Raw genomic sequence first — 23,500 nt, 5'->3', positions numbered from 1 at the left:
CCGGGGCTCCCGCCCCAGGGGCCCTGCAGGTGCCATGCCGACAACATCCCCAAAACCCCACTCACCCCCCGCAGGGTCCCCCACCTGAAGTCCTCCCCTGAGCGGGCATAAATTTAATGCATCAGGGGAGGAACTGTCGGGCATAGGGAGCGCCAGTAAGGATTGGGTCTGGGCTGCCGGGTCCCACTGGGATTTTGTGTCCCGGTGGCCCAGTCTGACCCCCGACTAGAATGGATAGTGACAGGTCAGGACTTGCCAACCAACCAATAAATATCACTAAGGAAATTGTGCAGTATTCAGTTACAATTGCTTGGGATGGTACTTGAGTGGCCAGCCCAATCAGTCATAGTTTGTAGAGATTAAACACACCAGTGTTCCATAAGGCCCTGGCACATGAGGAGATGAGTTGCCGCTTGCCTGTGATAAATCTTTGCTACCATGGGTGACGAATCTCTTCCAAATGCCTTCCCACCGGCAATAATGTAAATTACAAGTGGGAAAAACATATGAGCACCCCAAATCAGTGGGCCCTTGGCAGATGCCCCATTTGCCCATTTATTAAAGTGGCCTGAGGGCTACTACTCAAACAGAGTCAAATAATTTTCAATGTCCAAACCAACCATCATTAATAAAATGATATTATCCCCACCACATATTGATACCTATTGTTGTACACTCCCCTGTACTGTTGTTACTGATAAAAGGTAGTGTGGGAACCTATCCAGCGATGCCATGACCATCTAGCCATATATCCAGAAGACAAGTTATATATGTATATATGTTGCTTTTGATTTCATTATTCTAAGTACCTAACACTTATAACAGCTAATTATTTTAAAATACTGAACAGAGGAAAATGTTGCCCTTCTGCCTCTACTGAATATACAATTATATGGCAATTCCAGTACCTCCTTTCTTTTGTAGCCCTTTTTATATCAGACCCTTGTAAGGTGGCCCTGATCTTCAGGATGTGCGACAGATTCAACACATATTTTCTCTCTGATTCCAAAAGGTCTCTGGCAGCATTTTGTCTTCTTGCTTCAAAACAAACATAAAATGTGTATTAATGGTCAAATGAAGCATGTGGGGATAATATACAAATCCATATATATATATATATACAAAAAGTAGCAAAATGCTTTAATAATTTGCAACTAGTCTAGCCCTGATTCATGTAAATAGAGTACACAATTAAAACTAAATAGAGCCATTTACTCGAAGATGACACCTTCAATATATACATAAATCTAATATTCAGTTGAGCAATTACTGTAATATCTGAATTGCAATCAAGGTCTAGAATTTTAAATCCAGGGTAAAACGGCACTAGGTATACTGGAACTAAAATGGCTTACATACGGACTAACTAACCAATCCCTAGGGTATATTATTTATATAGATGCTGAAGCCTCTGTGTTCACCAAGCTTCAGTGCTGCATTCTCACTGCATTTATTTTTAAAACTTTTTGTTCGCCATTATTAAAGAATTGGTAGCCCCAAAAAAAAATACCCTATTGTTGTATACTATACATTTACAATAAAGAAAATTAAGTAAAACAAGGGGCTGATTCATCTAAGTACGAGTTCGAATCACAAAATGGATAAAATTCGGATTAGATGCGATAATTTCTGATGATCGCAAATATCACGAAAACGTGTGTGACTAATAATTCGTATTAGTCACAATAATATTGTATTGGCGACCCAAAAATACCCCGACCACAAAATTTTCGCATCCGAACAATCGTAAACCTTTCTGGCTTTGAAACTTTAATGATTTTGGAAGCCTCCCATAGGACTCAATGGCATTCTGCAGCTCCAACCCGGCCCAAGGAAAGTCTCCCATAGGACTCAATGGCACTCTGCAGCTCCAACCTGGCCCAAGGAAAGTCTCCCATAGGGCTCAATGGCACTCTGCAGCTCCAACCTGGCCCAAGGAAAGTCTCCCATAGGGCTCAATGGCACTCTGCAGCTCCAACCTGGCCCAAGGAATTTCTCCCATAGGACTCAATGGCACCCTGCAGCTCCAACCTGGCCCAAGGAAAGTCTCCCATAGGGCTCAATGGCACTCTGCAGCTCCAACCTGGCCCAAGGAAAGTCTCCCATAGGGCTCAATGGCACTCTGCAGCTCCAACCCGGCCCAAGGAAAGTCTCCCATAGGGCTCAATGGCACTCTGCAGCTCCAACCCGGCCCAAGGAAAGTCTCCCATAGGGCTCAATGGCACTCTGCAGCTCCAACCCGGCCCAAGGAAAGTCTCCCATAGGGCTCAATGGCACTCTGCAGCTCCAACCCGGCCCAAGGAAAGTCTCCCATAGGGCTCAATGGCACTCTGCAGCTCCAACCTGGCCCAAGGAAAGTCTCCCATAGGGCTCAATGGCACTCTGCAGCTCCAACCCGGCCCAAGGAAAGTCTCCCATAGGGCTCAATGGCACTCTGCAGCTCCAACCTGGCCCAAGGAAAGTCTCCCATAGGGCTCAATGGCACTCTGCAGCTCCAACCCGGCCCAAGGAAAGTCTCCCATAGGGCTCAATGGCACTCTGCAGCTCCAACCTGGCCCAAGGAAAGTCTCCCATAGGGTTCAATGGCACTCTGCAGCTCCAACCCGGCCCAAGGAAAGTCTCCCATAGGGCTCAATGGCACTCTGCAGCTCCAACCTGGCCCAAGGAAAGTCTCCCATAGGGCTCAATGGCACTCTGCAGCTCCAACCTGGCCCAAGGAAAGCCTCCCATAGGGCTCAATGGCACTCTGCAGCTCCAACCTGGCCCAAGGAAAGCCTCCCATAGGGCTCAATGGCACTCTGCAGCTTCAACCCGGCCCAAGGAAAGCCTCCCATAGGACTCAATGGCACTCTACAGCTCCAACCTGGCCCAAGGAAAGTCTCCAATAGGACTCAATGGCACTCTGCAGCTCCAACCTGGCCCAAGGAAAGTATCCCATAGGGCTCAATGGCACTCTGCAGCTCCAGCCTGGCCCAAGGAGAGTCTCCCATAGGGCTCAATGGCACTCTGCAGCTCCAGCCTGGCCCAAGGAAAGTCTCCCATAGGACTCAATGGCACTCTGCAGCTCCAACCTGGCCCAAGGAAAGTCTCCCATAGGACTCAATGGCACTCTGCAGCTCCAACCCGGCCCAAGGAAAGTCTCCCATAGGGCTCAATGGCACTCTGCAGCTCCAACCCGGCCCAAGGAAAGTCACGATACCGAACCTTGAATGAATCTGAAACTGTTGTACTCGGCGCGAAAATACGATTTTTGTCGCATAATTTTTGACGCACAGTATGAAAAAGTTGGGCAAATTAGTGAAAAAACGTCGAAAATACGCAATGTACAAAAACTTAGAAAAAATACAATTTTTTTGTATTCGGAGGCAATTGTACTTCAATAAATGGGCCCCCAAATGTAAGAAATTAGAATTGCTCCATTCAAAAGTTTTAAAGCTCTATCCCCCTTAAAAAGGCACTAAGTTTAGACTGTAAGCTCTATGGGGCAGGGACCTCCATTCTCTTGTCTCTTTGATTCTTAACTTATTGCAACTCTACCTTGTATTTATTTGTATCTTTTATTAAACTTTGTATTTATCTATTATTATTTTAATAACCCCCATTGTATTAATCAATTCTACTGTACAGTGCTGTGTACATAAGTAGCACATTATAATTAAAAATAAACATATACATACATACTAAGTTTGCCAAGATGTTTAGTTTTAAACAGGTGACCAGTAAATTCTGCCTGCTGATTGGTTGCTATGGGTTACTGTTCCTGGGCAAACTTAGTGCCTTTTGAAAGCAATGAGAAGTTTTACATCTGTAACCCTTTCTTGGCTGTAACAAGCCAACAGCACGGCTAGATAGGCCTTGAGCATGGGGTACACGTGACTCAATCCTTCAGGATGGGCCTTCGCTATGTGGAAGTAACCAAATGGAGCTATGGTGTAGTGCAACTACAACCCACTGTAGCTGTGTGCAGTGCAGAATAACAAATGGGCACCAGAAGGTTCTTGCAGTTTAACAGTAGAACTGGTTTATTTTCAGCAACAAGCAACTTGCAGGGTTATGCAATATACTCACACACATCAGTTAGCATAGCTTTCTCTGAGGACAGCACAGAGAGGGTGCACACCCGCTCCTCCCAACTCCCCTTGAGCCAGGCAGGATCAGTGCCACCGGTTCAGTTGCTCACTCTGTGGAACAGCTAGCTGGATACCACACTCCTCAGGCCCCACGGCAACTTTGGATCAAGGTTCAATCTACCTGCCTCCTAGGTCTAAACCGTGGCCCTACACTAAGGCACAGTGCCTGTCTGGAAGGGTACTCCCACAGCTACTTTCCTCTGAGCCAAACTGCTCGTGCTCTCTTCCCTCACTATCTCACTTTCCTAGAAAGTGCTCCACAAAACTTGCTATCTAACTGGTCCTCATTCACGGGGTCCCTGTCCCCGACTTCACCAGAGTGGCTGACACACTCTGGGGCACATGGCTTTACTGGGGGCCTAGTTCCTTTGCCTCCAGCACAGTGCTCCTTCCCCTGTGAACACAGGCAGCCAAAGAGACAGACCCACCCCCTGCTAAGCACTATATCAGAGTGCCAAGGGAGTGGTCTCCCTGTGAACCAATAATCACACATATGAACTCAAAACTGATACAGGGGTCTTTGCCCAGTAACAGCACAAAACCAGGAAGCTGCAGGGTTTAAAGCCATAGGGACTAGTTAACCCTATGGATCCCTACACATCCATGCCTTTTTGTAACATTAACAAAATCTTTGCAATCATGGGTTTCAGTCCAAATATTGGTGCCTTTGTACTTTCACTTACAGGTTGTAAATGAGATAACTATTACCAGTAATGTTGCTCATAGCAACCAATCAGCAATAAGAGCTGAACAGTCACCTACAAGTTAAGGTGCCCATACACTATAAGATCCGCTCGTTTGGCGATGTCGCCAAGCGAGCGGATCTTCACCCGATATCCCCACCTACGGGTGGGCGATATCGGGTAGCAAGTAGCTTTAAAAAAAAATAATCCGATCGTTTGGCCCTGGTGCCAAACGATCGGATTACATTTGCGGCCATGGGGCAGTCGGTTCGGGGACTGCATCAACGAGCCGATGCGGTCCCCGATCTGACTGGATTTTCTAACCTGGCCGATCAAGATCTGGCCAATTTCAGGCCAGATATCGGTCAGCCAGGCCGCTCGGATCTGCCCATACACGGGCCGATTAGCTGCCGATATCGGCAGCTATAATCGGCCCGTGTATGGGGACCTTAAGAAATCAAAAGATCTGATTGGTCGCTACAGGCACTGGTGATATTTATCTCCAATCTTCATATACACACCCCCAAGTCTTTTTAATTAAAAAAAGACGTCATTAATTCATAAACGTACAGACGTAAATTTAGGTATCAATGGGAGCCATTCACTTAATAACTGCTTAAACAAAGAATTTGCTAAAAACCATGCACATATGCTTTAAAATATGAAATAAACATATTCAAAAGTATTCAGCGAAGAAAATATCAGTACTCAGTAACAATACCAACTACAAATCATTTTCTAATAAAACCGAGTCTTTTTCTGAATAACGTCATTTTTTTACTATCTCAAAAGCCCTGCAGGAACAAAGCCATCAAAGTGACACATAATAATGATTTTGGCACTTTATCCACGAAGATCAGTAGGGAGCATTAGGAGCAGAAAGAAGTCCGTTTTCTTATTATTAATGGTGCCTATTTCAGAGGAGTTTTGTCCTTGACAGTGGGGAATGACATGGAAGTAACAGACAGTCTCCTTAGTCCAACACACAAATGGGCAGCCTTATATCTCAGTTACAGTAAATCTTATCTCATAAACAGCTTTCCCCAGGGTACACTGTAACCTTTTCTAATGACATCTCATAAATGGGCGGAAAAGGTTAACTGTACCAGAGTGAGTCCTAACTGGTGCTATGGGTGACAGAAATAAAGTATAGTGAAGAGAAACTTTACCTTCATCTTAACCAGTCCTTAATCTGTCATATGAGAGGACCTTTCAGAAACCCATAGTGCCTCTACTTTCTTCAGCTCTTAGCCACATGATAATCATTAATCATTAAAATATATGGTATGGAGATCAAAGCTAAATACATTTGATACTGAAGATTCTAATGCTGAATTTGGGAATATTTTGATCAAATTACACTCTCAATCAAACCCCCATGACTTAGATGCTGGTAAAAAACATAGGTGGTGAAATATCCGAATGTTCGTCGGAAGAAGACTTAAATCTGAACGTGTATGGCCAGCTTTAAGGGATGGAGATCCAAATTATGGAAAGATCCCTTATCAGAAAAACCCCAGGTCCTAAGTATTCTGGATAACAGGTCCCATACTGGTAACTGTAATCTACTAGTGCTAGAGTTTTAGATGATATTCACTCAGTTGGAATACTGTATTAGTTAATGAGTAAATGAGGTGAAGTGTATTCACAATCAGATTTGAATTCATCCTACCAAAACCTGTAGGTTCGCTTAATACGTTCTCAACAGGCGCGCTTCTATTCTGGCCAGCGTCCCTTATCCTGTCTACTTGTTCTTTAGGAGAGCTCTCCTCGTTGCTTTCTCTTTCATCTTTTGGCTGTCTCCAGATAAGTGAAGGCATGTAGGCTTTCTGCTGTGTTTCAATCAGCGTAGAAGTCTTGAAGCTTTTCTCACTCTCTTCCTGGCTGACTCTAGCTGATGTTTTATAGGAAGAAAAGTATAGAGACAACACAGTAAAGAATATTTACATGCTGCATTTTATTAGAGGAAATTGTAAATTAAGAAAGATAAATACAGTTGGCTGAAATAATGATGATCTTCTGACAAGAATACTAAAAAAATATGAACAAGTTATTTCACATCCTTATGCTTTTAAATTGTTAAAGGAGTTGGTCACCTTAAGGTTAACTTTTAGTATGATATAGACAGTGATATTGACAGTGACTTGAATGAGAAACATATAAGAGAGGACAATAATAGGAAAATAAATGATAAAAAGCAACAATAATAATAAAATTGTAGCCTCATAGACCAATATTGTTGGCTGCTGGGGTAGCGACCACCATTTAAAATCTGGAAAGAGTCAGAAGAAGAAGGCAAAATCAAAAACGATAAAAAAAAAAAAATATCATAATGAAGACCAGTTGAAAAGTTGCTTAGACTAGGTCATTTGCTGGCATACTAAAAGTTAACTTATAGGTGAACCATCCCTTTAATGTAAAATATGGGTCCAAGTCAGTAAAGACTAAAATGCAACAACTAAACCTCTCATGCTCTGCTACAGAAACACAATAAGTCCATGCATGTAGCCATATACCTGTGTATACATGTAAGTGGGGCGCTATACGGTGCTCCTGCTGTTCATAGAAGGGATGTATAACTCCAATAAACCATAATCCAAATGGCACTCACATAAACAGCAACTGCTCTGCTACAGTCTGATCTCTCTTTTGTAAATAAAACCTCACCTAATCTATAAAATGTGTGTAGTCTATGGCTACATATTTATTAGTACTGGATTTCCGAGACTCACAGGCAGTTGTAATTGTTGCCATGTTGCAGTCATTTGCAGTCACCAGCCTGGAAACAGGTCCTATAAGGTTGAAAAGCAAGACATATTAAAGGAAAACTATACCCCTGAACAATGTAGGTCTCTATAAAAATATATTGCATAAAGCAGCTCATATGTAAAACCCTGCTTCATCTAAATAAACCATTTTCAAACTTACTTTCTCAATTCTGAATTGAGAGTAGACTGCTTAATATGATATAAATTGTTGGTTCTGGGAGTATAGTTTTACTTCAACAGAAAAACTACAAACTAGAAAGGCACAATGATACAGCACACTATGGTCTACAGTGAACAAGGGATGGCAAAGAAAAGGATGTTGGCAGTGTGAACAGGAGAACATGAGAAGTGTGCAGAGTGGGTGGAATATAACATAAAAAAATCAAACCTGTAAAACTTTTTTAAAGGAGAAGGAAAGGTAAAAACTAAGTAAGCTTTATCAGAAAGGTCTATGTAAATACAGTCATAAGTTCTTACAGAAAAGCTGCACTCTATCAGAAGAAACACAGGATATCTTGTCTCCTTTTTTGTAAACATGTACTTAGGGTATCTGACTTCTCTCAGAAAAATCCTTCATTCCTGGGGCCAAAGACTAAGAACTCCCTCCCCCCTCCCTTACGAATGTGTAATCTGAACTATAAGGGCTAAGCTGCAAGCAGGAAGCTACAAAGACCAAGCTAAAATGGCAGCTGCTATCTTAAGCAAACAGAGAAAGTTCTAGGGCTCTTTACTCAGGTATGGTAATGCTTTCTGCAGAATAAATGTAGTGTTCTAGGTGGCACTAATGTGGCAAATCTATTGGCAGTAAAATGCCAAAATGACTTTCCTTCTCCTTTTTAAAAATAGCAATTTTGTACAGGTATTTGGGAGGTGTCTGGATAACTGGATTCCAGATAATAGATAACTGTAATCACTTAACACAGAAGTACATTTTTAATGATAAAATATACAGAACAGGATTGTACAAGCCCTGAACTGCACAATGTCTCTGGAATCTCTAAGGAACATCACGCACATTTTGTATAAGATAACTGATCAATCTTCAACATCATATTTGCAATGATGGAGATAAAATTAAGAACTAATAAATGGAATTGATAGTAATATTCCTGGCTTCTTGTATTTAAGAAATGACCCCCAACATACCTTTTTCAAATGGTGATGGCTGTGCAATATTGTTAAAGTGATGATTAACCACTGTAGGATCAGAGAGGCTGGGGGGTAAGAAGTTGCTGTTTTGTGGCACTGCTTGAGACTGGGCCATGGGTTCTTCTTTCTGTAACCTTCTGGGGAAAGCATGTGTTTAATACTGGCAAAAATAAGATCAGTCTGTTAAAGTTGAATTTTTAGTATTTTGTAGTAGGCTCATGCAGCAACACAGGTATAAAGAAACAAAAGCTGGGGGGCATTGCTGCCCTAAGGCGGCCTTTCGGATACCATCCCCCACACCTAACGTTTACCTTTCCCAGCAGAGCCAAAATGTCTAAATTTTCAGCTCTTAAAGTTACTAGGAATGACTTTGTCCACCGCTGGTAACTTGTGGGCTGCTGCTGCCTGAGATGGGTTTCTCAACTCACCTCATAGGAGCAAGTGCCCCTGCACACAGGGCTGGTTCACCCCTACACTGGCATCAGCCTATTCCTGTGACTGCACCTGGAGCCATTGTTTCAGCCTGGGTGCAGGCACAAGGAGTGGATTTCGGCATCAAACAAGCAAGTTTGTGTTTCGGTGTGTCTGCCCCGGGGCCAATGCAGTGGTTCCTGGTGCAGGAATAGGGTAAGTCTGATGCCAGTGCAGTGACTGATTCTGTATAAGCCCTGTGTTTTCATCTCTCACTCTGCACTTACTGTCGTTTTACACACCAACATGAACTCTAACGCCATGCCAGTTACCGTGACCTTATGTCTCAGCCGCCCTCCCTTTTAGAATGTAAGCTCTTGCGAGCAGGGCCCTAGTGTCTCAGATCCTCATCCAAATGTAACTGTAAACCATTTTTGTGAATTTTCTATATGTACATGTAAACTGTTCTGTCTTTTGTACCCCTTTATTCTGTAAAGCGCTGCGTGAATTGATGGCGCTATATAAATAATAATAATAATAATAATAATAATTAGCCTAAATGAGAAAATATGTGGGGGTTGAAGAGGGAAACTGCTACTGGACTCGGAGGCATTGCAGTGAGTGAAATATAATTCCAAGCATCTTCTTTTAGGAAATGTTTAGCTAAGATGTGGAGATACTTTAACCTATTATTATATTATAAATATAAATTATTTCTCTTCAAACTATATATTTCTAGCCATAATCTTTTTGAGATTTAATTCTCTCTACTGCTGCTTGTAATTTGAATAGAATTATGGTGACCTGAATTGTTAATATGGAAATCTGTCATAATTAGTTCAATAACTCTTTTGGGGTTAATGGCATGCTAATTGAACAACCTGTAATGCATTCTAAAATAATTTTACTACAGTAACTCCTTAGTTTGTATTAAAAAAAATGAACAACTTCTATTAAAAATTGACCCATTTTGGGAACATGTGGGAATACTTTCTAGGCTGCATTAAATATATATATTTCTGGTTCATTGCGAGGTAAGAGGCCAAGGTTTAGAGAAAATAGTTACAATTACAGCATGCAAAAATGCACATACATAGGTCACATTATAATATAAAAAGAGCAGACAATAATTTGCTTTGGAACGTATTACATCATGGGTGTAAAGTGCGAAAAATTGAGCACAATCAAACATGATTTTGGATTTTGCACCCTTCCTTTCATACTAAATTATATGCCACAGACCACTCTATTTTAGAGCACAGAGACCTGTGTTTGTCACCATGATTACAGCGCTGCCAGCAGCATTGCGTTCATGAAGGGCAATGGAATGCACATAGGGGTCCCAACTAATGTACCCTCCCTGAACAAAGTAGTTCAGCCATCTTCTTGTACAGGTATCCTTATCCGGAAACCCGTTATCCAGAAAGCCCCAAATTACAGAAAGCCTGTATCGCCATAGACTCCATTTTAATCAAATAATTCAGAATTTTAAAACTGATTTCCTTTTTCTCTGTAATAATAAAACAGTACCTTGTACTTGATCCCAACTAAGATATAATTAATCCTTATTGGATGCAAAACAATCCTATTGGATTTCATTAATGTTTTATTGATTTTTTAGCAGACTTAAAGTATGGAGATCCAAATTACGGAAAGACCCCTTATCCGGAATACCCTTACATAGTTACATAGTTACATAGTTATATAGGGTTGAAAAAAGACTTGAGTCCATCAAGTTCAACCCATCCAAGTAAACCCAGCACACCTAACCCACACCTACCAATCTATACACTCACATACATAAACTATACATACAACCACTAATACTAACTGTAGATATTAGTATCACAATAGCCTTGGATATTCTGATTGTTCAAGAACTCATCCAGGCCCCTCTTATAGGCATTAACAGAATCTGCCATTACCCCATCACTAGGAAGGGCATTCCCCAACCTCACTGCCCTCACCGTGAAAAACCACCTACGCTGCTTCAAATGGAAGCTCCTTTCCTCTTATCTAAAGGGGTGACCTCTGGTGTCTTGATCGTTTTTATGGGAAAAAAGAACATCCCCCATCTGCCTATAATCCCCTCTAATGTACTTGTACAGAGTAATCATGTCCCCTCGCAAGCGCCTCTTTTCCAGAGAAAACAACCCCAACCTCGACAGTCTCACCTCATAGTTTAAATCTTCCATCCCCTTAACCAGTTTAGTTGCAGTCTCTGCACTCTCTCCAGCTCATTAATATCCTTCTTAAGGACTGGAGCCCAAAACTGCACTGCATACTCAAGGTGAGGCCTTACCAGGGACCTATAAAGAGGTAAAATTATGTTTTCATCCCTTGGTCCCGAGTATTCTGGATAACGGGTCCTATACCTGTATTGCTAAATTGTCAGTATCCAACCATCTGGCTTAAAGGTCACCCCCTCATGGGGGTGTGGCTTACATGAAATTAGGTGGGTCTGGGTAGATCAGGGGTGGTGTAGGGCACAAAAATGTTGAGACCAGCATGGTTTTAAAAAGTGCACATGAGAGGGAATATTTGTAGGGCATGTTATTACCCAAAATCATGTTGTACACGTGTAGTCAGGCAGAAATATTTTGTGTAAAAGAAAGGGTGAATTACATTAGATATATATATTCTTCAGCTCCTTGATACCAGCCCTAATGATACCCACTTGTTTTTTACTTTACGAGACTCTCTTCTCTTCTCTTGCTGCAGTTGCTCTATTTTCTGCTGCATTTCCTCCTGCTTGGCAATTATGGCATGGATCATTGCCATCGCTGTGTTGACCTCTTCCTGAGGTGACGGCAGTGAAATAAAGAACAAACATTACTTTTCTAAGAATACAGATTTACTGACATGATCATTATTTTATAAAAGCTGCAAAATCATCAGAGCTTTGATCTTGTTTTCTCCGCTAGATATGGCAAGGGACAGCTAAGAGACACTTAGTAAACTGCTTTTAATGTTGCTTTGTCCCTTGGCAGGCTTCCAAATGTGCGGTGCGTGATATGGGCTTTTAAAGGTTGTGATTGCTGTCATTATTTTATCATAGATATACACCATATTGGGGTTTATAAATGTATATCTATTCCTATCAATATTTCTGGTGAACCTAACATAAGTTAAATGTACCTGCATTTGCATTATCCCTAAGGCTGCCTTGTTTAAAGGAGAAGGAAAGGCTAAGTCATTTGGGGGTGCCTAAAGTGACTTAAATCGCTTACCTTGTAGGAAAAAACAGCACCAGCCTGGGGCACCCCAAGTGACTTAGCCTTTCCTTCTCCTTTAACTCTTAACTGCAGTTTTCCAAGGGAATTTTGCACTGGTTGCTTGAAATTATGGTTTGCTGTATTGTTGCTTGATCCCAATGTTATTAACAGGGAAGAAAGAGAAATATATAGGAGGGCTGGTGTTTATTATGGCAACCCTATGTAAAATCAATATTTTCTGTGCGCTCCAGAATTTGCTTTGCATGCTAGGATCATAATTTCGTTGCACACATACACAAGGACCTGATCTCTAGGGCATCCTAACCATCATCAATCCCCCCCCCCAGCCACTGCCACCACCAACTGTGGACTTTCCCCTCACCGACATTGCGGCTCCCCCACACACATATTTTTTTTTTTGCCAGAGGTTGCCCTTTATATCACCCCCAACCCAATGAATATGCATCACATCTACAATATGTACTTTAAAATAAACTTTTTTATTATCTGTAAAACTTACCTTTAGATTGTTCAGTGAATTCTTCACCTCTGTGACTTGTTCTTCCATAGAGCAGCGGCAACTTTTAACCTTCTCCTCAAGAGCATACTCTCCATGCTGTATTCTAGATAGCTCCTGCATTGCCTCGGAGAAGCCAGACTTCAGTTCAGAGGCCAAAACCTGCAACTAAAAACATATAATGCTCCAAAAAAACAAGTAATGCCCCAGGTCCCAATCGTTCTGGATAACAGGTCCCATACTTGTACTGCTATCTGTTGAGGTAGAGTGAGAACATTTTTTTTTACTATAATGTTTATTGTTATTAACTATGACATTTTTTTGTCTCAAAAGAACATACTAATTCTTATACTTAACCCTTATTCTCTCGCCTAGGCAGAACAATCACTGAGGGGTGCCAAATGTTAGGCAGTAATCACTTAACTGATACCCCGGGCCTGTGCTCCTGTTAGAGAGAAAACTGCACCGGCCCGGGATACCTGTGAGTGAGTGCAGTAGAGTAAAAAAAGATGCTGTAGCACTATGTATGTACAAGACTCATGCAAACATTTTCTGCTATTGGTCAGTTCGTGCTATATTAAAGCTATAGAGGATTCCTTTTTTGATCCTTCAAACCAGCTTTGCTATATTTTTCTTGTATCTTTTAGCCTAGTGATGTAAAACTCCAAGGCACAGGGAAATGGCTCACCTTGTGTTAACTGTTAACTGTGTCTTGAATGGGCCAAAGCTGTTTAAAGGGAGTCTCCCCAAAAGCACAAATAAACTGTAATTCTTAGTAAGTTAATGCTGAGTCGTCAGATAGGGGTACAATACTATTGTTTCTGCCTGCATATCTGACGATTCCGCTCTTAACGTTAATGGAGTGGATGATCATTATTATAACGTGTATGGCCACCTTTAACCCTGAAACAATGTTACAGGCCAGCTGGTTAAAAGACCTGGAGCGGAGTAGAATCCTGTCACATTGTATTGAGAGTCAAACTCTAAAAACGAAAATGGATAAACAAACACTGCTTTTAATAATCACTACATTTACAAATAACTTTTAAACTGACATTTAATTACAGTATATTGGAAAGTTGCTCACAGTTACATTTTCTTCCATTATGCAAAAAACTGAACAGTTTTTGGGTGGACAACATCTTTAAAAAGGCATTTACATTGAAAACGTGTTCTGAGTATTATTTTAATTACACAATTAAAGCCCACACAATAAAAAAATCAATGAACATCAACTTTTATAATGCAGAGTGCTAATGGAAATGCAGACTTCGTGACTGTTATTTTATCCATTAGATGGCTCATAGTCTCCTGTGATTACTGTGCAGGCTTACATGCAGATTCTAGCTGAGATAGCCTTTGGTAACTTTACCAAAAAAGAATCACAGTAATATTACATCAGAAATTAGAAGTGTTCCATTCTGTTGCATAGGAATGTCCAGACATATTTACCTTCAGTGATAGTATACTGTTAATGCCTGGATGAGTTCTTGAACAAGCATAGTATCCAAGGCTATTGTGATACTAATATCTACAGTTAGTATTGATGTTGGTATATATATTTTATGTATGTGAGTATAGATAGGTCAGTATAGGTTGTGGGTGCTGGGTTTACTTGGAAGAGTTGAACTTGATGGACTCATTTTTCAACCCTGTAACTATGTAACTATGTATCCTATCAAGAGCAACCACCTCTATGGCACTATAAAAGTGGCTATACATGGCGCGGTTGCCAAACCAGCTAATCTTTCTCCTGATATTACAATGAAGGGGATACTAGAGCTACATTGGCTCATTGGGTTTTTTCTGATCCAACTGAAAAATTAAGTCTGCCTATCGTTTTGGCCCCATACACAGACTAAACAGCTGAATCAGTCTGAAGGACCCGAATCAGCAGTATACATCGCCTGTTTATAGCCACCTTAAGGGTTCTGTTACAGTTTCATTGAAAATGTTAATGAATTATGTTTATTTTTGAGAAAATACATTTGCTATATTTAAATAGCCTTTAAGTTACATTTTATTTTGATATAGAGAATAATATCAAATTAGCAATTGGTCTTTATTTTTTTTATTACTGGTGGTTTTTAAATGATTTGTTCTCCAGTTTGGAATTTAAGCAGCTATCTGGTTGCTAGGGTTCAAATTACCTTGGGACCCAGTGGTTTGAATGAGAAACTGATATATTTATTTGAGAGGAGCTGAAAAAGAAGTCATAAAATTAACAATAGCAATACAATAATAACCTCACAGAGCAATATTTTTTTGATTTCTGGGGTCAGTGACCCCCATATAAAAGCTGGAAAAGGGGTTGTTCGCCTTGAAATTGGTCTTCATTTTTTATTATTTGTAATTTTTGAATTATTTTGCTTTTTGTTCAGCAGTTCTCCACTTTAGAATTACAGTAGCTGTCTGGTTGCTAGGGTCCGATTTAACCTAGCAACCAGGCAGTGGTTTAAAAGAGAGACAGGAATATGAATAGAGAAGGGCCTACATAGAAAGATAAGTAATACAAAATAACGATAACAATACCATTGTAGCCTCTCAGAAGAATAGATTTTGGCTGCTGGGGTCAGTGACCCCCTTTTGAAATCTAGAAAGAGTCAGAAGAGGAAGGCAAAAAATTAAAAAACTATACAAAATAAAAAAAATGAAGACCAATTGAAAACTTGCTAAGAGTAGGCCATTCTATATAACATACTTACAGTTAACCAGAAGGTGAAACAACCCTTTATACAATAAAACATACTCCCTGGTTATTTGTGAAGTTTGCATAAAAAGAGGATAAATGTAAGCAATGCTCTCATCACTGGTAAATTCTGATCTACCTTTTGGTCATCCCTGCTGTAGAAAGTGTTTCTATGCAATTTGTTCCCATGGGAACGGGGAAAAATGATTCAGTATTAGAATAACCAAGAAAAATCAGACACTGCAATAAGACTTTGCACTTACTAAGCAAATGCACAGTAATTAAAGTGATATAATTATGCGGCCGTGCAAATGGGCCACATGCCTTAAACTTACACAACTTACTCTTACTTTACCTGATAGATTTGTGCTGGAAGCCCACTCACTGGGATATTTTCTGTCTCTCCTGCAAGGAGAAATAAGGACAGGGCTATAAATGTAATGCAGACCTTACCTGTTCATATTGTTTGAAAATAATATGGGATTGTTGCAATTTCAATGATTTTATCATGAGATAAACAGTAACCATTGCTCCCATACACATATATAATTACTCTGTGCTCATAACGAACTTCCTAGTCATTTAAGAGTGCTTTTAGGAGCAGAGCAAAAGATTAATATATTGTGGTGGAAGCCCAGATAAATGGCAGTGGGACTGTATTTAATGAAATGATGTGAGTATGAATGAACTCATGCAAAAAGCTTAGAAATTAAATGATTTACAGTCGAATGCCACAGTAAAAAATTATTCAAGCTTTATATTGTTCCGGTGCTGGAGGGAAGGGAGAAGAAGGGAAGCCGTTTTCTTTCCTGTCTATGTCTTTTGGTCAACACATAAACAATGACATTTAACTACTAATATATTCACTGTATGCATAAGCACTAACCACACATCATATTTACTGTCATTATTGTAACCAGATTTTACAAGAATACAAGGATATAATAACCCTTTAAGGCAGATCTTGATGCTTATTCTCAAAAGGTCCATTGTGTTGAGCCGGGTGCAGGCACACAGAGCAGATTTCAGCGCGTAATTTCAGCACCAAAATCCACTTCTTGTTCCTGCACGTGGGCCAAGGCAGTGGCTCCAGATACAGGCACATAAGGAAGCTTTAAGATGCGTAGGGGCAGATTCTCAGCCTGCATTTATCCACAGACCGAGAATGCCTATATGTGGCAGTAGCCTTATACCCTTACATAATACATGGAACAAATACAAATTTTAACTCATCAATTCAGGCTATGTAACCAGCAAAAAAGTAAAGGAGAGTTACAAGTAGGTATGTGCTTTCTAACAGCTCAAATCCCTATAAGTTATAGAATCAGGATACAGAAAGTAAGTGCTTCCATACAGGGGATATAAGCAATTCAAATTTAATGTATAAAATGAACAGGCCCAAATGCCCAATATTTTGGCTATGGTTGCTAGAGAAAGAGATAGGGGTGATTTTTGAGGCATTTATTTCAGCAGGTGGAGTGATGAAGAACTTTCCCATAGCAAGTTTATAGGAGAGACAAATGCTAAAGGGATGGTAGGATGGAAGTCCATGGGAAAGTTGACCTGCAAGGTAAAACAGATGAGGAACTCTGTATCACTTTCTATTAGGGATGCACCAAATCCAGGATTTGGTTCGTATTTGGCCAGGATTCTGCCTTTTTTGGCAGGGTTTGGCCGAACCAAATGCTAATTAACATTTGGAAAGGTTAAATGTTAGGGGGAAAACTTTTTTTTTGCTGCACACCCAGCGCACAGTAATTTCGAACCCTTCCCGATCCTAATTATAATATGCTAATTAGGATTTGGTTTGGTATTCGGCCGAATCCATCAGGGTGGATTCGGGGGTTTGCCTAACACAAAAAATTCAGTGCATCCCTAGTTGCTATCAATCTAAGGAAATATAATGCAACTTGTTCCACAAAGTTATCCATGTTCAACACAAAATGCAAAGTGAAATTGCAGAAAGTCACTAGGCTGTGATATTTTGGGATATATTAAAAAATTATCATAAAAAAACCAACAAAATAACACCAGATTCCGATATCCCACTGAGGTCAATGTAACGTGTTTTGGCTGATTTTCTTTTTGTGACTGACCAAGAAACTGTTTTCCACAACTATATACAATTGTGATTAATTCATTTGCGATTCTTAATACATAAAATTGTGAGTTGCAATTATGCACAATTTTTTTTAATGACTGTACAATTTTTGATAAATGTGCCTCAAGTATATGATGTAAAGTTTATTTAAATGATAATGTCATAAAGAGTAGTCTGTAAAAAGACTAAATAAGCAGTTTATAGGACTGTATCTGGCCCCAAGCTGTACAACCCTGAATGCCATCAGCAGTCATAAAATAGAGTCCAATTAAAGGGGACACGTCACACAGAGGGATATTCTGGTCAGTCAGTGTTTCCCATAATTTCAGCATTTATCAGTCTGTGATTTTCCAGTTGCTAATGGTAACTGGCCTGCATCTTTGTGAACTACACACATACAGATATTGTGCAGAAGCTGCAACTTTGTGTAAGATATCTGTAAACTTCCTCCAAATAGGTAACCCATAGCTACAGTTTGCATTTATAATTACAATTAGAAATAAAAATCATCAAAGCTAATATCTGACTAATTGCTATCAGTTACTGTATAGCTGCACCTTCTATATCTGTAAGAAAAAGGGCTTTGTAGTCATTGTTGCTTTAATTCAAATTGTTGCCTTTTTGTTTCTTCATTAGTATAAATGTATGTATTATAAGAAACAAAAATCCCTGGTGACCAATGGGTACATTATTGCAGTGGGTGCTATTCCACATAAAAGGTTTAAAACGCTAAACTTGAAACCTGAACACAAAAATGTGTTCCTCCCGTTATTTTAAATGAAAAGCATTAACAAATTTGACTAGTTTGTGAAGGAGAAAGAGAATGCAGTTTCCATGTCTGGTATGATAAATAAGATCTTTATTCCAAGAGTAAAGCTGGCAATACACAATAAGATCAGCTCATTTGGTCAGGTTGCCAAACGAGAGGATCTTTCCCTATATATGCACACCTATAACGGGTGACATTGAATTACAATGATGGGAATACAAGCCTCTGGAAGACATGTGATTTTGAATTACAACAATGGGAATACAATCCTCTGGAGTGAGGACCCCGTGAACAAGCCAATGCGGTCCTCCATCCAACAAGAAAATCAAACCTACAATTGAAATTTGCCAAATTTTTGGTCAGATAATTAGGTAGGCCTATCAAAGGGCCCCATACACAAGCAGATAAACTGTTGAACTGGTTTGAAACAGTTCTCTATGCACTGAAAAAATGAAAGGCTTAACTTGCCATTTAATTTGCTCTCTTTTTGATTTTTTCTCTAAACGGGACCCAGTAAATAGAGTTGCAGAGCGTCAGTGTGTCAGGCAAAGAGATTTGCAGCGCACTATTTCCTGCACTGATTTGGGGGCCCCAGGATATGGACACTTAGCACCAATCCTGGATCAGCAGCTCAAATACCGCCCCTTCCGCTCTGCGCATACAACTTTAGTGTTGAAGCAGTACATGGGGGGGCGCATAGTTAGTACAGAGAGAGTTATTGTGCTCTCTGCACAAGTGGAGCCAAATTACAGAAATTCGGCTCTTAAATTTTTCAGCGGTGGCTTTTTGCCAACTCTAGTAACTGGCTGTAAGTTCTCACCTTGCCTCATGGCAGGAGCAGCCCTGTGCCCACTGTATTACCATACCGGTTTCACATATATTATCCAAGATAAGACTACTTTTAAGACCCCAGGTTCCCCTGGTTTTTCCCACTGAAATTAAAGTGGTTTTTTTTCTGCACCTTAACTTATGGAAATCTATATAGTGCAACACAATGTCATGATTTGCACTCTTATGATTTGCTCCTAGTTACACAATTATAAAAGCTGTGAGAGACTTTCTGGGATTTGCCAATAAATGTCTTATCTACAAACCTAGCATTCCCTTAACACCTGTATAGAGGCCTATTCTAGAAAAACAGGATTCCCTTAGCACCTATATACAGGCTTATATCTCTGGTGGGCAAAACAATTTCATAGTTATAGGTGCCCTTTAAGGGGGGCCCTGCAGTGCTGCACTCACTTAGATAGTCCAAGATTTGGGAAGGGAGGGCAGGAGCTCTAGTGCCGCCCCTGTTGGTCCCCCCCCCCGTGCGCATGCGCAAACGCTCGCCCCCTGTGCGCATGCACGGACACGCGACAACCCCCCCCCCGCGCAGCCGCGAGTGCGCATGCACTCCTTTAAACTCCCGTACGGAGCAGTGGGGAGAGGTCCCGACTGCTTGTATGGGAGCCAAACTTAAAAATTTTCTTGCGGCAGGGCGGCATGCTGCCCCTAAGCTTCTGCCACCCTAGGCCCGGGCCTTCACCCTTAAACATACGTTTAAGGGTGAAGACCATGGCCGCCATCAGGGAGGCACAAGGGCGACAGTTGTCCCGGGCCCGGACAATCGTTGCTTTAAAGGGGGCCCAGCTATGATACAGTTATTAAGCATGGCCCCCTTGGGTCATTGGTGGTCAGCGAGTAATTTTGATTGCGCCCCTTGCTTCCACTTTTTATAAGTACGTACAGGGTTCAACCTTATAAAAGCGGACGCAGCAAGCAGTGCTGGGGGGAGCAGGGGGAGCTGGAGGACGCTGCGAGGGAGCTGGAGGATGTTGGGGAGGACACTGGGGGGAGCTTGAGGACACTGGGGGAAGCTGGAGGATGCTAGGGGGGAGTTGGAGGACGCTGGGAGGGAGATGGAGGGTGTTGTTGAGGATGCTGGGAGGAGCTGGAGGATGTTGGGGAGGATGCTGGGGAAGCTGGAGGATGCTAGGAGGGGGCTGGAGGATGCTGGGGAGGACACTGGGAAGGAGATGGAGGGTGTTGGGGAGGATGCTTGGGGGAACGGGAGGATGCTGGGGAGAACACTGGGTGGGAGCTGGAGGATGTTGGGGAGGATGCTGGGGGGAGCTGGAGGATGCTAGAGTGGAGCTGGGGGATGCTGGGGGAAGCTGGAGGATGCTGGGAGGGAGTTGGAGGATGTTGGGGAGGAAGCTAGGGGGGAGCTGGGAGGGAGCTGGAGGATGTTGGGGAGGATGCTAGGGGGGAGCTGGAGGATGCTGCAGCAGGGAGAAAATTTTGTTGTGAGGGGCCCGTGATATCTGAGGCGGTCCTGGTGAAGACAAATGGAGCTACTAGTAGCAGCTACTTTTCATGGCTTCCAAATGCCAGAAAATACCCTGCCATAGACAATACTGAGAACTGCCTCTGCTAAAACACATGTAGAGAGAGTAAATGATCAGCATTATCTATTTTAGTGGCCACAACAAGTAGCTGCTACTAGTAGCTCTGTGTGCCTTCACCCTAAGTCCCGTTACAGCCTTGCAGGGATTGGATGGGTGGCGTTTCAACTTACCCTCCAGTTCATCCAATCCCCATGCAGCGTTACCTGGGCTTAATATCAGTGACCAACAAGCATAGGGAAAAGTACCTGAGCTCCTGCCCTCCCTTCCCAAGTCTCCATCTCTCTGACAGAAGGGGGGACTGGATAATACTAGTAAGTGCAGCACGCTGGGCCCCCCTAAGTTCATAAAAACCCACTGGGCTCAGGACTACTGTCTCCCCCTGATGGCGCTCCTGACTGTGGGTGTAATATAGGGTATTTGCCTCATGGCATACAGGTACCTCCTACCAATGTGGGAGGAGCACAGTTCAAACACTCATATTAAGAATTATGATCACAAATGTTTGAAGAAGCACAATTATGGTTGCTTCAGGTTTAATAAAAGCAACGTACATAATTGTAGATACGTGGTACAGCCAGCATAAGTATTATGGCTAAATGTATGTAGATGTACTTGGTGGTGGGTGGACTTGGTTTGCTGGTGGTGGAAGGAGCCATTTAAATAAATGCAGAAGCACTGTAACCACAAGTGCAGGCATACCACCCCCCAGAGTAATGAGTGAGCAAGATGACAATTTATGACAATTATGTCTTTGATTTTGGGGACATCATTTCAGTTAATAGCATGCTAATTGTTTTATTATTTTTCTCCTCTGTAGGACTACCACTTTCCTTATTAAACTGGTGACACAGCCGGTAATAAGTAACATATTACCTTTTTGCTTGTTTGAGTCCATAGCTTTCTTTCCCTGTGTCTGTCCAGAAGTATCCCGGATCTTCCTTTCACAAAACTATTTGGTTCTTTGAATTGTCTTCCAAACCACCAAGAAAAACATGGAGAGTTTAAGCACTGAATAAACACTCCACAGCTGAAAATAGCATACATTTATTTTTATAGTGTATAATCATTTTATAGTATCGACAATGGTGTTATTGTGAAATAAAGAGCTCACAACAGCACTGTTCAGTTCAGTTGTTTTTCCCCAAGATGCACAAGAAACACCTTTTATTAGTTAATAAATTCCTAATCATAGTGAATTATTTGATGTGAAGCCCCAAGCCTTGCTGGAGAAATAGTCGGAAACTTGGACCAACAGCAGCTATACAGTGGTGATACATAGTAGTAAACCAATAAAAGGTTTTTCTATTTGAACCCATGGATACTTGCTCTATATGAAATAATATAACCACATGATTGCAATTTACATTTGTATAAACTGAAATGCAAATAGGAATAGTGCACCATAGTTACAGAATTGAAAAAAGACCAAAGTCCATCAAGTTTAACCCCTTTCAAAAAATCCCCAGTGCACATATATACACACACTCATACCCAACTATATATTCTTATATATTTGAACTATATATACCAATATCTATATAATTTGTAGGTTAAAGTATCACAAAAGCCTTTGATTTTATGCTTGTTCAAAACATCATCCAGGCCCCTCTTATAGGCATTAATAGAATCTGCCATCACAACATCACTAGGAAGGGCATTCCCCAACCTCACTGCCCTCACCGTGAAAAACCACCTACGCTGCTTCAAATGGAAGCTCTGTTCCTCTAATCTAAATGGGTGACCTCTGGTGTGTTGATGATTTTTATGGGGACAAAAAAGATCCTCCCCTATCTGTTTATAATGCCCTCTAATGTACCTTTAAAGGGTAATCCTTGTTATAAGGCAAAAGTTACACTATTACTGGACCCTTTGCTTGAGACCCGAATCAAAGTAGCAAGTCTGACTCCTTGTCAGCAGGATAGCTGCTAGGCTGATTTGTAACAACACACACAAGCTCCTGGGTGCAGCCGCTGGCTTACAAGCAGAGTAACAAGTCTGTAACTCGTTGGCAGCACAAAAGCTGCTAGGCAAAGTTTTTGAAACTATTGTGACTGCTCACAGCTCAGCTCCCAGGTAATGCTGAAAGTTTGCAAAGGTACTAGCTGTGTGAGAGATTTGATTGAACTGGCAAAGGGGAGTGCACGCAGGGGGTTTAAGAAACCTATGCCTGACTCTGATAGGCTGCATGGCCAGTGCATTTTAACTCACCAGCCAGCCAACAACTCACCCTGCAATCCTAACATTACCCCCCTCCCGAGGATGGCCTCTGGACGTCTTAGGTCTTGGTTTATTAGGAATTCTATGATGGAACTCTTTAATCAACTTATTGGCATGTATGTTCTCTGCTGGTTCCCATGATCTTTCTTCTGGGCCAAAACTTTGCCAATGAACCAGGTACTGGAGATGACCTCGAGAAATGCATGAATACAGGATTTCCGAAATCACAAACTCTTCCTCGCTGTTAATTAAAATTGAAGCAGGAGGGGTCATATTTGGGTGAGAAAATCATCCCATAACACAGGGTTTCAGTAAACTGACATGAAAAACAGGATGTACTCGTAGAGAATCAGGTAATTCCAGACGGTAAGCTACTTCATTAATCTTCCTCATAATTACAAAAGGTCCTACAAACTTAGGACCCAGCTTCACAGAAGGGACATGTAGCTTCAAGTTTTTTG

General features: G+C 41.4%; 1 protein-coding gene across 4 annotated transcripts in view; it reads right to left on the bottom strand.

Annotated features, from left to right (window-relative positions):
• The window catches only part of arhgef33 (Rho guanine nucleotide exchange factor 33), a 48,114-nt gene that overhangs the window by 11,294 nt on the left and 13,320 nt on the right, over positions 1-23,500 (bottom strand). For 3 of the 4 annotated variants that reach the window (XM_031902693.1, XM_031902690.1, XM_031902692.1), the window contains exons 2-8: positions 15,918-15,967; positions 12,877-13,041; positions 11,819-11,940; positions 8,728-8,867; positions 7,546-7,605; positions 6,486-6,707; positions 909-1,038 (exon numbers count right to left, since the gene is read on the bottom strand). In XM_031902693.1, the coding sequence (XP_031758553.1) occupies positions 909-1,038; positions 6,486-6,707; positions 7,546-7,605; positions 8,728-8,867; positions 11,819-11,940; positions 12,877-13,041; positions 15,918-15,967 (889 nt within the window). The remainder of the gene's footprint in view (positions 1-908; positions 1,039-6,485; positions 6,708-7,545; positions 7,606-8,727; positions 8,868-11,818; positions 11,941-12,876; positions 13,042-15,917; positions 15,968-23,500) is intronic. The other variant, XM_031902691.1, reaches the window with a different exon arrangement.

The sequence above is a fragment of the Xenopus tropicalis genome, chromosome 5 (assembly GCF_000004195.4).
Source record: "Xenopus tropicalis strain Nigerian chromosome 5, UCB_Xtro_10.0, whole genome shotgun sequence".
Classification (NCBI taxonomy): domain Eukaryota; kingdom Metazoa; phylum Chordata; class Amphibia; order Anura; family Pipidae; genus Xenopus; species Xenopus tropicalis.
This window is presented reverse-complemented; position numbering and strand designations above follow the sequence as displayed.